Here is a 15179-nt window from a genome sequence, read left to right as displayed (position 1 = left end):
TACAAATAAAAATTCTTGAATTGATAATCTGAGGTAAGATTTTAGTACGCTTGCATTTCTGGCAAGAAGGACTTACAAGTATTTCTTTTTCTTTTCTCAACAATTTAAATAGGAGGTACTTGTTTTGAATGTTTAAATAGTAGGTAACAAGCATTTGTTAGAATGTCAAACTCTTTGTGTTTCATGAATTCATGTTAACATATTCTTTTCGGCATCATTTTGTTCCCTGTGTTTCCTTTTTCAGACATTTCCATGCAATATTAGAATAAGCCCTGGCAGGCCTAGAAAATAAGATCAATGACTGTGGAAAAAATCTACATTCCCTGTTTTATTTTGTTGAACATAACATCCGAAATGGAGTTTTCTGCTGTCATCCAGTTATCTAGGGAAACTTTTTTTCATCTGCTTCAAAATATAAATGCATGCATATTAATTATATTTAAAAGTAATTATTTCAGATACTTGTTTTTTTTCTACTAATTCCTTGCAGAAGTAGCTAGCTAGAGGATAATGTATAAACCTAATGAACTAAAAAAATAATAAAATAAAATAAACCTAATGAACTTTAATTATCTTCCAAAAATCAAAAATCATTTTTAGTGGATCATAGAGCATATGCTTTTTTTTTTTTTTTTTTTTTTTTTGAGCATATGCTTTTTGTGTGTGTGGAACCAAAGTCTCCTGTACAAATTACAAAATCTAAATATATTAACTGTAGGTTATTTAATTCTGCTTTTCCCCCCTATTTTTTTAGCCTGATGCCTAAGTATTGTCAGACAATTACAGTGACTAACTTACATTTAACAGCTAATTATTTGTGAAAAAATAATGTAAGATGATATTGTGAAGATTTTTTAAAGAGTCAACCTTAAGTTTTTTCCTTATTTTCAGTGACACCTTATGTGTCTGATACTTTATTTTCAGAACACTTATCCAGTACTAATTCTATTCGATCTTCATACCATGCTATCAGGAGTCTAGGTCTTTTTGAAACACGAGGGACCCATGTGTGTTTGCACCTGACTTATATTAACAGACTCCTAACACAGGGTTTCTACCTACAAAGTTCGCTCAAATTTAGTGGAGTTACAGATTTATAGTTTATGAATTTCATAAATTTTGTGCCAAGGTTATTTCTAACATTGTTGGCCCATCTACATGTGTGTTTTATAGAAACTTTTATATGGTATGTATGTATAAACTAGAACTAATTAGAAAAGAACCTAAATTCTGGTTGTTTATCACTACAGCATATGTTAAAATAAATTTATTTTTTCTTTGTTTCTTAGGTTTATACCAGATGATATTACTTTTGATGATGAGCCCAAGGACATAGCCTCAGAAGTGGACTTAACAGCATATAAACCAAAATATTTCACATCTGCTGCAATGGGAACATCAACGGTATTTCTTAACTTTTAAAGATGTATAGCTGGACTCTTGCTTTTAGAAAAGAGTTTGTGTATTATTTACTCATTCATCTTCAGAAATGGAAAGTATTCAAAATTTTAGTGCACAAATACAAATAGAAGTGAGACACAAGTGTATTTGCATTTTTATCTACCACATCTGTCTGAACCTATTTTCAGATTTTTGTTAAGCTTTTAAGCTTGAGTCAATTACCTGCAAATGTTTCTTTTTTCTCCTTTATCTTTCCCCTATATTCTCATTCAAGTAGATTCTTTAATAAGTAATATGTCAGTTATTAATATCCTGGGAAGTGGGGGAAGGAGGTAACATTACCTCAAATCACAGTTAAAACCAGTGGAAATTTTAAATAGGAATACATTTTTTTTTTTTTCTGCAGATGTGATCCAAAATTGTAAAAACAAAGTAAAATAGTTCAGGATTATTAGATGTCACTTTACTGCTCAGTAATGAATTAGCCAGAAGATTTCTATTGCGTTGGTTTGTTACTTAGCTGCTTATCTTCTCTTTTCCCCCTATTAAACGTGCTACCCACAGATAGACTGCAGTAACCACACAGGTTTCCCATTGCCTTTCCAGTGACAGACCACTGTGCTCTTCTGAGGATAGTTTAGTGGTAGAGAGAACTGCTGTATCTGTCACCTGCATGCTGTGGTGGGTACTGTGTGGCCTTGATTAGTTACTGAGCATGATAGAACCCCACCATTATGAAATAAGTGAAGTTTAATAGATTCAGTAACCTGAAATATAGGGTCAGGTTGTTTTCAAGACTGAAAAATGACCAAAGCAAGTCTGTGCAGACAGCCATTCTGGAATTCCTAGAGTCCAGGTGTACCATCCATAATCAGTCCCAGTTCCAGCAGCAATTCTGTAGTTACCAATTCAGACAAATTTTTGGAACAGGGATAATTCTAAATTCGGTGACTAGTTAGAACTTCTAAGGTAGTGACAGCTATCTTAAAGATCCCTTGGTTAATTGGTACTCATTTTTTTGTCCTAATATGGGGAGATTAGCCTGAGGGGGAAAAAAAACAATCTAGATTTCCTGTGAGAAAATCTAAAACTTCTGATAGAGCTTATCTGAGAATAGGGCCTGCATGGAGCACAGGAGCTAGACCAAATGTTATAGATGGAGGACAAGAGCCAGACCAGTGATGTTATAGATAGATGAATTTCCGTATCATGGGGGTTTACCATACTTCAAACCAGTAAATGCCTTTCTTATCAGTGGTTCTTAATCTTTTTTTGAAAAACGAACCGTACTGGAAGTAGTTGAAAGCTTTATTGGATTTCACATGGTTTGTAGACCTTCTGAAATACTTAGAACTCCAGGTGAAAAACATGTTTTTGTCAATTCATAATGTTAAATTTTTTACTAGTACGTTTTATTTTTTTCCCTATAATTAATTGACACATTGATGAATTTTTACTTGTAATAATAGAGTACCTTGTGGGCACCTGAGTGACTCTGGTTGAGCATCTGCCTTTGGCTCAGGTCATGGTCCCAGGGTCCTGGGATTGAGTCCTGCATTGGCTTTTGTGCAGGGAGCCTGCTTCTCCCTCTGCCTATGCCCCTGCCTCTCTGTGTATCTCTCATGAATAAATAAATAAAATCTTTTTTTTTTTTTTTTAAAGATTTTATTTATTTATTCATGAGAATACACAGAGAGGAGAGAGAGGCAGAGACACAGGCAGAGGGAGAAGCAGGCTTCATGCAGGGAGCCTGACGTGGGACTCGATCCAGGGTCTCCAGGATCACACCCTGGGCTGCAGGCGGTGCTAAACCGCTAAGCCACCGGGGCTGCCCAAATAAATAAAATCTTAAAAAAAAAAAAAAAAAAGAGTACCTTGCATAGAGCAGAGAGTTAGGAAAAAGATACAGGTTAATTGAAATGGTTCCCCTTTCATAAATAAAATACTTTTTATTATGCATGTCATTTATTATTTGTTTCAGTATGCCTTTTTAAGCTATAGCCACATTAATGATATTTTATAAGTGTGCATTGCTGATACTTCTATTTTTATTTGTTTTTTTTCTTATTGATGAAAGGTGGAGATCACTTGGGATGAGACTGATCATGAAAGAATTACAACACTTAATAGGAAGTTTAAAAAGGAAGAGCTTTTAGACATGGATTTTCAAGCCTACTTAGCTTCCTCTAGTGAGGATGAAGAGGAAATAGAAGAAGAGTTACAAGGTACTTGTTAATCTTTCGATGTTTACATTGTTAAGCCTTTAGATGCCTAATCTAGACTTGTTAATGGAAATACGTCTTTGGCAGTAACTTAAAAGGGAGTGCCAAGCTAATTCTTAGCTATCTGCAAAGTATACTCCCATGTACAGTATTATATATACCTAAAAATAGTATTTGAAATTTTTTTTTAGAGGTATTTTTTTAGCATGAATTTCTCTAACCACAAACATTTTGTTTAAAACTATTACCAAGGGGCAGCCTGGGTGGCTCAACGGTTTAGCGCCGCCACCTTTGGCCCAGGTCCTGATCCTGGAAACCCGGGATCAGGTCCCACGTTGGGCTCCCTGCATGGAGCCTGCTTCTCCCTCTGCCTGTGTCTCTGCCTCTCTCTCTCTTTCTCTGTGTTTCTCATGAATAAATAAATAAAATCTTAAAAAGAAAGTAAAACTTACCAAATAGGGCAGCACTCCCAGGTCCCCTTCCTCGTCCAGAGCTTTGTACTATCACTTTACAATTGCTCAATAAATTTCGCTTTGCTGCCCATCAGGAATAAAATAAAGCTGTTACCAAACAAAAGAAGCCTGGCTTTTTGGTCTTGTCCTGACTCATACAGTTTTGCAGTCTCTTAACAAAGTAATGAAATTCACTGTTAACCACCCCCCCCCCCCCTTTTTAAGCTAAGAGCTACCTTTGGATTGATTTTTTTTTTTTTTAAGATTTATTTATTTATTTTGGATATATAGAGAGAGCACGAGCAGGAGGAGCCAAGGGAGAGGGAGAGAAAGTCCCAAGCAGACCCCGTGCTCAGTGCAGAGCCCAATCCTAAGATCACAGTCCTGAGATCATGACCTGAGCCGAAACCAAGAGCTGGATGTTAATTGACTGTGCCACCAAGGCACCCGTTTGATTGAATATTTTTTATATTCCATTTCTCTTCAAATAGTTTAGAAAGTAGACTGTTTCTGTTCATTTAGTGATTATCCTAGAATTTATGATTTGCATTCTTAAATTATTATGGTCTAATGGTAATTAATGTTTCTACCCTCCTAGACAATATGCAGAATCTTAAAACAGCTCTCATGCTATCCTGTGTATTATAATTCTATTTTTTTGTAAGTCCTATGGACTATTTAAATATTTAAACTGCCCTTATTTCGATTTACCCACATTTTTTCCCAATTTCATTGTTCCTTATTCTTTTCTAAATCTTATACTTCTATCTAGGATTATTTTCCTTCTACTTTGCATATGTCCTTGATAAATTCTGTTAGTATTTGCTGGTGTCAAACTCTCTCCAGTTTTATAAAAATGTCCTTATTTTGCTTTTACTTGTGAAAGATACTTTCATTGGTTAAAAAAAAAAAAAAAAAAAAAAATCTGGGTGGGAAGTCCTCACCAGCTTCACATTAGTGATAATATCCTACAGACTTGTAGTTTTTCTTTTTATTTGTGTGCTTGGGGTTTCTTGGGTTTCTTGCATTTGTGGCATGGTATCTTTCATCAGTTTTGGAATTTTCTCAACGATTATCTAATCAGATATTTCTTCTTCCCCGTCCTTCTGAGATTCTGATTAAGTGTATATATTATTTCTTTCCACTGTAACTTCATTTTGCTATTCTCATATATTTCTTACTTTATGGTCTCTCTGTGCTGTGTTCTGGTTTTTTTTTTCTGACGTGTCTTCCAGTTCACTGATTTGCTTTTCAGCAGTGTTGAATCTGTTGATAGACCTATCCATTGCATTCCTAATTTTGATTTTTATATTTTTCACTCCAGAAGGCCCTGTTTGGTTATTTTTCAAATCCACGATATCATTTTTATAATTTCCCATTCATTGCAGATATTTTCAACACTTCTATAAATGGAATAAGCATGTTTTTATAGTCTATGTCTGATAATTTAAGTATTTTAAGTCTTTTTGGGTTCATTTCTGTTACTGTACAAGATGTTTCTCTTTTGTTTACTTGTATACATGGTTAACTTTGTGTTCTAATTTGATAGTTGAGATGAGAGTATCTAATCGGAGAGAACTTTCATTTACTCTGGTCATTCTGGGACTACATTACTCCCAAGGTTTGAGGCTTCAGGTTCCTTGGACTTTGTGGGTGACGCAAGTCTTCATAACGGTTTACTACTGGTTGACTTCTACCCTAATGGTATATCCCTCTGGGTCCCTGCATAAAATAGACATAGTAGTTGAAATCTCCTCTTATAATATTTGTCCTCTTGGCCCTGCTAGGCTGCTGAAATGTTTAGTTTTGTAGCTATTTCTTCTGTGGATCAGTAAATGTTCTCAGGGAAAATAAATCTTGAATACAAGAGAGTCAACTGCATGGTGCTCCCTTCTTGCTTTTGACTTGGTAATTTTTTACTAATTTGTCAGTTCTTTAAAGTTTTTTTTTAACCCATTGATGCTTTTAAGATTTTTAAAATATTTCATCTGACATGATATCCTTGGTGCAGGAGTTGGTCTGAAGTATCTAGCTTGCCATAAATGGAAGCAGAAGTTATCAAATTATCTGTTTTATTTAGAAGTTTGTTTTGATGATTGAAATTATCAATGGTGTATTTTCTAGTTGTATATGATGTTTACCTAAAATAACTCATTTTTTTAAAAAGAACCAAAAAAAACAAAAAAACAAAAAAACCTTTTTTCCCTGTATGTAATCTGGCTCTGTTTGGAAAGGTTTGCTTGATTGTAATTTCTTGCCAGTTTTTGGTTGATGCTATCTCCCTAATATATTCACATCTTCATTTGTCTTATCTAATAGAATTCCAAGTCATGCAAAATTGTGTAAGGGATTTAGTGTTAACAACAAATACTATAAATGTTAAGCATTTTTAATTAGTAGTGGTGAATAGTCTTTTTATTTATAGCTTAATATTTTTCATAGCTACTTTTGGTTTTTGTTTTGTATATGTATTATTTTTATTACCTGAATGTCAAATTAAATAAATCCTAAAATTCTTCTTGAATATTAACATAGGACCATTAACTCTTAAACTTTCTTAGGTCCTGTGATTGGCCTGTCATCATTTCTTTAGACTACTAAAGACACTGCATCTCATTTTTTTCTGAGATTTTCATAAAGTGCTACTCTTGAACTATGCTTTACACATGGAATGGGAATTCTAGTTTCTTTGTTCAGACATCTCATATTAATAAGACCACATAATTTCTTAGGTATTTAATAGTCTTTGAAAAAGTATGATTTACAAGGCTGGTTATGTTGGGCACAAAAGCCTTGTCATTTTTTTAAGGCCTGAGTGGCTGTTGTTAACATTTTGGCTTTTCAAACAATTGATGACCATTTTATTTCTAGTGTTCCCAGAACAGCTAAGTCCTTTTCCAAATAGCCTTTGAAATATACATACTGATTTTTCTACGTATCCTTTTTATTCATATGCCTATATGGTTAGTACTTTCTGAAAATTCTGAATAGTTTTTCTTCATTAGCAGCTGTAAGTTAAAGGAAAGTAGAGAACATGTATACTTGTGAAGATTGGCTGAATGTTAACAGTTTTCTTTGATTGGTTTGAGAGAACTGACCTAGATTTTTAAATGGCGTTATTTGGGGCAGCCCAGGTGGCTCAGCGGTTTAGTGCTGCCTTCAGCCCAGGGTGTGATACTGGAGACCCAGGATTGAGTCCCATGGCGGGCTCCCTGCATGGAGCCTGCTTCTCTCTCTGCTTCTCTCTCTGCCTGTGTCTCTGCCTGTCTCTCTCTCCCTGTGTCTCTCATGAATAAATAAATAAAATCTTTAAATAAATAAATAAATTTTTTAAATGGCGTTATTCGCATTGGACAAAAATGTATTAATTTGTCAATATGTTAAGATCTTGGGCCCTCTGGTTTCAAATCCTGAGTTTACCCCATAGTAGAGTTATATAGGTTACCCCATATTATATATTTTACTAATAAAACTTTTAAGAATTAATCGCTTTTTGTTTGAAATCTACTACTCATTAAGTTTTAAAAGCATGCGTTTTTTCTTCAGTATTTTAATTGATTTTGCCAGCTTAATTAAATTGTAATTTAGTGCTTCTGATAAATACATTCGTATATTTGAATGCCTTAGTTAGTAGATGTTCATGGTGTTGTTTATAAAAGATCATTGCAGGGCTTCTTATTCTTGGATTATTTTTTCATTCCTTATATAGTATTAAGACTTTCACAAAGTATTGTCCTTGAATTGGAAAAAAAAAAAAAAAAACCAGACATACATGAGTTATCCCACATTCTAGCGCTTCAGAAAGTAAAATTTTAGTACTGGAAAAAATCAATTTAAAGTAGGCCATCAGAGACCTACCACTAAAATGTCAACCTGGAAGGAGCTTGCTTCTAATTATGTTTTCAGAAGTAAGCTTTTAATAGAAAGAAATACATTGCCATTTTGTTAATGTGTTCCTGATGTTTTATCCATTGAATTATGGGATACATGACAGAATTCCATCCAACATTATTTTTGTGGCACAAAGCACAAACAGGAAAAAAATGAATTTCAGCTGTTTGAGTGAAAATATAAAAGTGTGATAGGATGGAAAGAATGTCCTGGACTATTTTTTTTATTCATTTAGAGAAAAAAACTATGAAAACATTTACTTAACCAGTGCTTTTTCCATGTCACCTTTTTTAAGACGTGAGGACAATCTTAACATTGATGTTTGACAGCTGAATGCTTAATGATGTTAGACATTTTTAGTGACCAGTTAGCCATAGCTTATAGAAGAGAGGGTCTTCATTATGCTACTTCTGGATTTTCCTTTACCAGGGACATTTAGTCAATTCAAAAAGTCTGTATGTTTTGCATTAAAACCTAGGTTCTTAATTTATGTTTTTGACTTGGAAAAGTACAGTGGAAATATAGAGCAAACAAACTTTTCATATATTAGTTTTCTTTGGTATTTGTTGCCCATGAACTTTATATTATTCCTTTGTATTCTAATTATTTTTATAAAATTAGGAAATGGAAATGTGGATATTTTTCCACACTGGGATATTAGTTGAATTAACTTCTAATTTACTCATTTTTATTCTCAGTGTGTTATTGAGATCCTGAAAGTAAGCATCCTTTTATTCACCACCAAATGGAAAAGACCCATTGTTTGTTTTGGATTATAAGCAGCTTCTTTTATCTGTCTCTTCAGCATAAACAGTTAAATCCATGTACCAAATGTAGCCCAACAATATTCAACCTCCTTTTATTGACCATAACATTTTAAAGCCACTGTGGCAGATGGTAGAAGACATAAAGAGGAATAAAGTGATGTCTCTCCTCTCTTGTTTATAGGGAAGAGAAAGTTCAAGGATGTTACGTATCTATAAAATTATTTTGAAACATGAAATTTAATAAAAAGGGAGATTCTCAAATATACTGTTTAGACAGTGCTAACTTATATTGCAGGTGATTTTTATTATAGACAAGACTGAATGCTTTCATTTAATTCATTTAATATTAACTTTGTCTGATTTTGATACTGCATTTTTTTCTGACAGTACCTTTTGGAAGGTGTAGTGACTGTGAGATTTAAAAGTTATATATTTCTGTATTAAACGAAATTGATCTTTTTATTAGGTGATGAGAAAATCAGTATAGAAGAAGATGGGAAAACAAAGAAAAGTCAGAAGGATGATGAAGAACAAATTGCTAAATACAGGCAGCTTTTGCAAGTTATTCAAGAAAAAGAAAAGAAAGGCAAAGAAAATGACATGGAAATGGAAATTAAGTGGGTTCCAGGTAAGAATTAGAAACCCACTAAATATTCACTTGTTTTTCTTCATTTCAAGATGTTGAGTGCATTTTAGATATGAAAGAAAAGAAGATTAACTCTTAGAAACATAAACCTAAAGAAATCTTATTTGCCATGAATGTTTTGATGAGGAAGTTAACATGGTATTTGCATATATCACTTAATTCACTTAGGGACTAGTGTTTTAGACTTTTGCCAGTTTATTCTTTTTTTTTTTTTTTTAAGTTTTATTTATTTTTTCATGCAGAGAGAGAGAGGCAGAGACACAGGCAGAGGGAGAAGCAGGCTCCACGCCGGGAGCCCAATGCGGGACTCGATCCGAGGACCCCAGGATCACGCCCTGGGCCAAAGGCAGGCGCGAAACCGCTGAGCCACCCAGGGATCCCCTTGCCAGTTTATTCTTGATTGGTTTCTTTGATTCACTAACTACAAATTATTTCTGTCCATTAATGAAGATAGACCTTTCCTAGATTTGATTCTAGTATTCTCAGGATATATAAACTTGAATACAGGCACCATATCCATTCTAAGGTCATTAAACTTCTTTTTTAAATGTGTATTTCATAAGTAAACTTTCCTCCCATAACTCCTACTAGACCTTAATTAGCAAGGTTTCCCTAGCATAAAATATATAATATATAATTTTCCATCTCCATTTTGCTGTGAAGAGTCAAAGAAATACAGCATAGTAAGTGATTTTTATAACTGCCTTGAAGGGCTCAACAATTTTTTTTAGAGTAGAATAATACTAATTAAAACCATGTCAAAGCTAAACAAAGATAAAAGCTAGTATATATGGGATTGTTTTCTAGCATACACATTTTTTTCAGCAATCTGAGCAAAGCAGCATGTACACTTGGAACCAATACTGGTTTTGCAGAGTGCTGCTGTTTACATACATGTATATCTTTTTTTTAAATTTCAGTATATATAAGATACAGTGTTATATTAGATTCCAATGTACAATATATACATATATCTTTTAAAGCCAGGTAGGGGGCATCCGTGGGTGGCTCAGCAGTTTAGCACCGCCTTCAGCCCAGGGCGTGATCCTAGAGTCCCTGGATCAAGTCCCACATCAGGCTCCCTGCATGGAGCCTGCTTCTCCCTCTGCCCGTGTCTCTGCCTCTCTCTCTCTCTCTCTCTCTCTCTCTCTCTCTGTGTCTCTATGAATAAATGAATAAATAAATGAATATATATATATCTTTAAAAAAATTAATAAAGCCAGGTAGGATTTTTGACCAGGATTCAGTTCTTTGCCACAATACATCTTTAGATGAAAGAATACTAATAACTTGTAGGAATATAATTGCTTAAAAACAAGGTGTTCTACGTTCAGTTGTATCTGTTTCTTATAACTGGTATGTTTTTTCACTGGGAATAAAATGTTTGCATAGGTTTTTGTTTGTGGAGGGGACTAGCACATTTGATATTTGAGAGTTGATTGTTGTAATAAATTTCGTAGGGTGGACTCAACTCCTGCATATTCCTGTGGGAATGTGGTGCTATGTTGTAGCCCATTTGTTTCAAATATTTGTCTTTTGCAGGAAGTGGTGGTAAGAAAAAATGAAGTTTAGTAGCGTTACCATCTGAACAATGGGAGAACTCAGTTTAGTCTGGAGAGGAAGTCTAAAAAGTGACTTACTAGTTATTTTCAAGTACTTGCAGAATGAATATATTAGTGAAGATTTCATTGCTCTTTTTAAATTGGAAGTCAGTATTTTTGCCAGTAAATAAAAGTTGAAGGAAAGTAGAGTTCAATGTAATATAATGAGGAATTATCATCATCATTAGAATTGTCCAGCAAAAAAAATCAAAGAGGCTGCTTTAAAGGGGTTGGGTGCCCCTTTCAGTAAGTCTCACAATAAGGCATATCAATATAACTATACCACTCAGGGATGTTTATGAAGCAATATTTTATTTAAGGTCCTTTACTTCTATTCAATGATTCTAAGGAATATTGAATTTTAAGTCAAGTATGTAATACAGTTTAATCTTAGAATGAGCCCATTGAATGAAGATTTTTTTTTTTTTAAGATTTATTTATTTTAGAGAGAGAGGGAGAGCAAGTGTGCACACGTGCTAGCAAGTGGATAGGAAGAGGGAGAGCAAAAATCTCAAGGAGACTAGCCTCTGAGCTCAAAATCCTAGCAGGGCTCAATCCCACAACTCCTTAGATCATGACCTGAGCCAAAACTAAGGGTCCGATGATTAACCGACTGAGCTTCCAGGTGCTTCCAAATGAAGATACTTTATATGAACACTTTAAATTGAAGTGTTCAATTGAGAAGGCAAATTTATAATAAACTTGATTGAGAAGTTTTATAGCTTATAGCAAATATTTCAGCTTTGTCAAGCAGACCAGATCAAACCTTTGTCTATGTTAATACAGTTATATAGGGAAAATACAAAAAAGTGATATACTTGTGTATATAACTGGAAGATATAAGCAACAGTTTTCCTGGGATAAACCTCACTTGGTCATGGTGTATTACTCTTTTTATATATTCCTGGATTCAATTTAATAATATTTTGTTAAAGATTTTTATACCTGTGTTAAATGAGGAATATTTATTTATAGTTTTTGTTTCTTACACTTACAGTGTCCTTGGCTTTTGGTGTCAGGGTAATGCTGATCTCATGAAATGAATTGTGAGCTGTTCCCTTTTCTATTTAGCAGTACCTTTTTATCTTGACTTTAATTTCCAGATATAATATTAATGTCACAGAAAATATTTTGAAAATGTAAAATGAAAAATTATCATCTGTAATTCCACTAACCTAATCAGCCTCTGAATGATTCGTTGGACTGATTTAATCTATCATTTCTCTGTTGTTGAATACTTAATCGTATTCCTAATCTTTCATTGCCATAGACTCATGGCATTGGGAAGAAATGTGACCAAAGGCCTTTAGCAATCTCAGGACCACAAATATTAGTACTTTCTTCGACTCTTCACATTCATCACCAGCCAAGTAATTGACTTGCTGTTTTAGAGTCTTTTACTTTTAAACAGTTTTTTAACAAAGATGTCCATCCCCTCGCCTCCCTCCCCCCGATTTTAGAAATGTCTTTATGCATGTAGAGAGCAGTCCTACTACAAGGAAAAGCTCATGTTGGCAGTTAGGCTAACTCAGTAGTTAGTTATGTGACTTCCTCATTCACATAGCAACTTGACATATGCTGTGTATCAACCTGTGGTTCTCTCACAAGCTGTTAAAACTACCAGTGTCAAAACCTCAAATGTTAAATCTCAGATGCCAAGTATCTAGGATGTTATAAATAATCTATAGCTTTTTCCATATTTTTAGTTATTTTTATAGGATAGCTTCCCAGAAACAGAATTACTGGGAAAAGGCATGAACACTTTTTGTGTTTTGAGATTATTGCCAAATTGCTTTCCAAAGAGTTGTAGCTCATAATGCATTCAGTAATAGGTAGAAGTGCCAGTTTTGTGGACTTAAAATCAACATTGGGTTTATTTATTTATTTTTTTTACTGCTAATTGAGTGGAGGAATATTAATATTCTAATACATAGTGTGTTTTGTAAGTCTTGTATTTTTGAAGGCCTCAGTTGGGGTATTGCTATCTGTGAATCTTTGATATATACCTGCACACAAGTATGTGTATACATTTGCAGATTTGGGTATAAATGTAAAAAGCCTTTTATATACTACTCATTAAATGACATAAATGAGCTAATCTTTCAGGATCTCAGTTTATTTGGAAAGTGGGACTGATAATACCTTTCTTGCTGAATCTAAGGTATTTATAAAGATACCTAATAACCTAGAGTATTATTCATGTCATGTGTGTATTTTGGTGAATTTGTGTCTGATAAAATGTGTGTTCTCAGTAACAATTACCCTGAACCTCAGGACTTTTATGATGTTATACTTCCATAAACCACAGTGGGTCAGTATGAGATTACACTGTATCATTCATCAGTTTTTCTGTGGCTTGATTTCCAAAATACTAAGCTCTTCAGAGAAATAAGTACCCTTAATCACTAACATTTGTTGGAATATGGTTTTTTGTGTTTCATTTTTTTTTAAGATTTTATTTATTTAGTTGTCAGCACAAGCTGGAGGAGTAGCTGGCTCCCCACTTAGCAAGGAGCCTGATGCAGGACTTGATCCCAGGACCCTGGGATCATGACCTGAGCCAAAGACAGACAGTTAGGCAACTGAGCCAACCAGGTGTTCCTGATTTGGTTTTTAAAAGGAATTTTAATTTAGAGTGTTTAAACTTCCTACCTTTTTACTTTGGATTATATACTATAGTAATATTAGAAGTTTAATTCCTTAAAGGTAGAGTATTAAAGGAAGCAGATAACAGGTACATAAGTATAACAACTAGAAAAAACTAGTCTGTCTGTTGATAAAATGTTGAATTACAAGATTTTTAAATAAAGTTCCAATTCAGTATTTTGATGTTTATAGAATAATATTTTCCATCTCCGTGTGTTGCTAAAAAGGTATCCTGGCTGACTCACTTTGATAAATAGATAAGGTGAGGTGTTACATGTTGGACCTTACTTCTGTCAGTGAATGTCCTTGTTAGGGAATTTGTAAGATACATACAAATAAAGGATAGCTGGTTTTATCTCATATTTAAATAGCCTCTCTTATGTTAATAGTTTAAATTATGTAACTTTTTTTTTGCTGTAGATAATACAAGGTATACATAAAAAATATCTTTGAAATTCCATCTAGAATATGAACAAATAACGACGTGTTTCTTTGTAATCTTAAAATACATTAGATGTGGTAAAAGTCCTCTTTTTCTTAGTTATCTTTGGTTTAGTAGATGCTGGTGAAAGGCATATCTGGTCTTTTTTTCCCCCTCAATATCCTTCAGTACCCCAACTTTCCTTTAAATACTTACCAAGCGCCTCCTAATGCCAGGAACTATTCTGGACACAGTGTGTACAAAACTTATAAATTCTTAATATCATAAATCTTATGTTTGTTGAAGGGGAGACACATAAGTCTGATAAAAAAAATATTTTGGCAGAAGCTAGTAGAGGTCAGGGAGTGAGACATGCAGAGAAGAGTGTGAGAACAGAGGAAATAGTAAATACGTGGCTGCTCTGAAGCTGTAGTTTATCTATCCAGTTTAAGGAATGGCAAAGAAAGAATAGTGTGACAGGAGTGAGTGAATGGAGGAAAGAATGATAGATGAGGTTAGAGAGGTAACATGGAGCAAGACCATGAAGTTCTTCTGGATTATTTTAAGAACTGGAATTTTTTTCTCTGAGTGAGATGATAAGCCATTGGAGTTTTGAGCTGATCTGAATTATTTTTTAACAGGACCACCCTGGCTGCTGTCTTGAGAGTAGATTAAGGTAAGAAGTAAGGACAGAATTGAAGAAATCAGTCACAAGGCTATTGCAATAGTCCTAAAATAATGAAGATTGTGAGTGGAATAAATGCAAAAGAACCTCAGAAATTCTCTTTGGATACATGTTAATTTTAAGATGCCTATTAGATACCAAGTTGGTATGTCAAGGAGATATTTGGATATACAATTTAGAGTTCAGGGAAGAGGTCAGAACTGGAGATCCAAATTTGGGGATCTTCATTGTCCAGGTCTCTGAAAGTAAAGAACACCAAAAGAGTGGATATAGGTAGAAAAGAAGAGAGGTTCCAAAATTGATCCCTGGAGCAGTCTAGCATATACAAGTTGAGGAGAGCATATATATAATCCAAAGGGCTGGCTACCAAAACAGGAGGAAATTCAGAGTTCTAGGGTATTCAGACAGCCAAGTGAATGAAGAAAGCATTTCAATGAGAAGATGGGT

The 15179-nt window shown here is 34.1% G+C and overlaps 1 protein-coding gene across 2 annotated transcripts in view; it reads left to right on the top strand.

The window, feature by feature from the left end:
- ESF1 (ESF1 nucleolar pre-rRNA processing protein homolog) overlaps positions 1-15179 on the top strand; it is a 63836-nt gene that overhangs the window by 13802 nt on the left and 34855 nt on the right. For both annotated transcript variants that reach the window (XM_026002401.2, XM_026002402.2), the window contains exons 7-9: positions 1290-1404; positions 3479-3626; positions 9200-9361. In XM_026002401.2, coding sequence (XP_025858186.2) covers positions 1290-1404; positions 3479-3626; positions 9200-9361 — 425 coding nt within the window. The remainder of the gene's footprint in view (positions 1-1289; positions 1405-3478; positions 3627-9199; positions 9362-15179) is intronic.

This window comes from Vulpes vulpes, chromosome 14 (genome assembly GCF_048418805.1).
Source record: "Vulpes vulpes isolate BD-2025 chromosome 14, VulVul3, whole genome shotgun sequence".
In the NCBI taxonomy this organism is placed as follows: domain Eukaryota; kingdom Metazoa; phylum Chordata; class Mammalia; order Carnivora; family Canidae; genus Vulpes; species Vulpes vulpes.
This window is presented reverse-complemented; position numbering and strand designations above follow the sequence as displayed.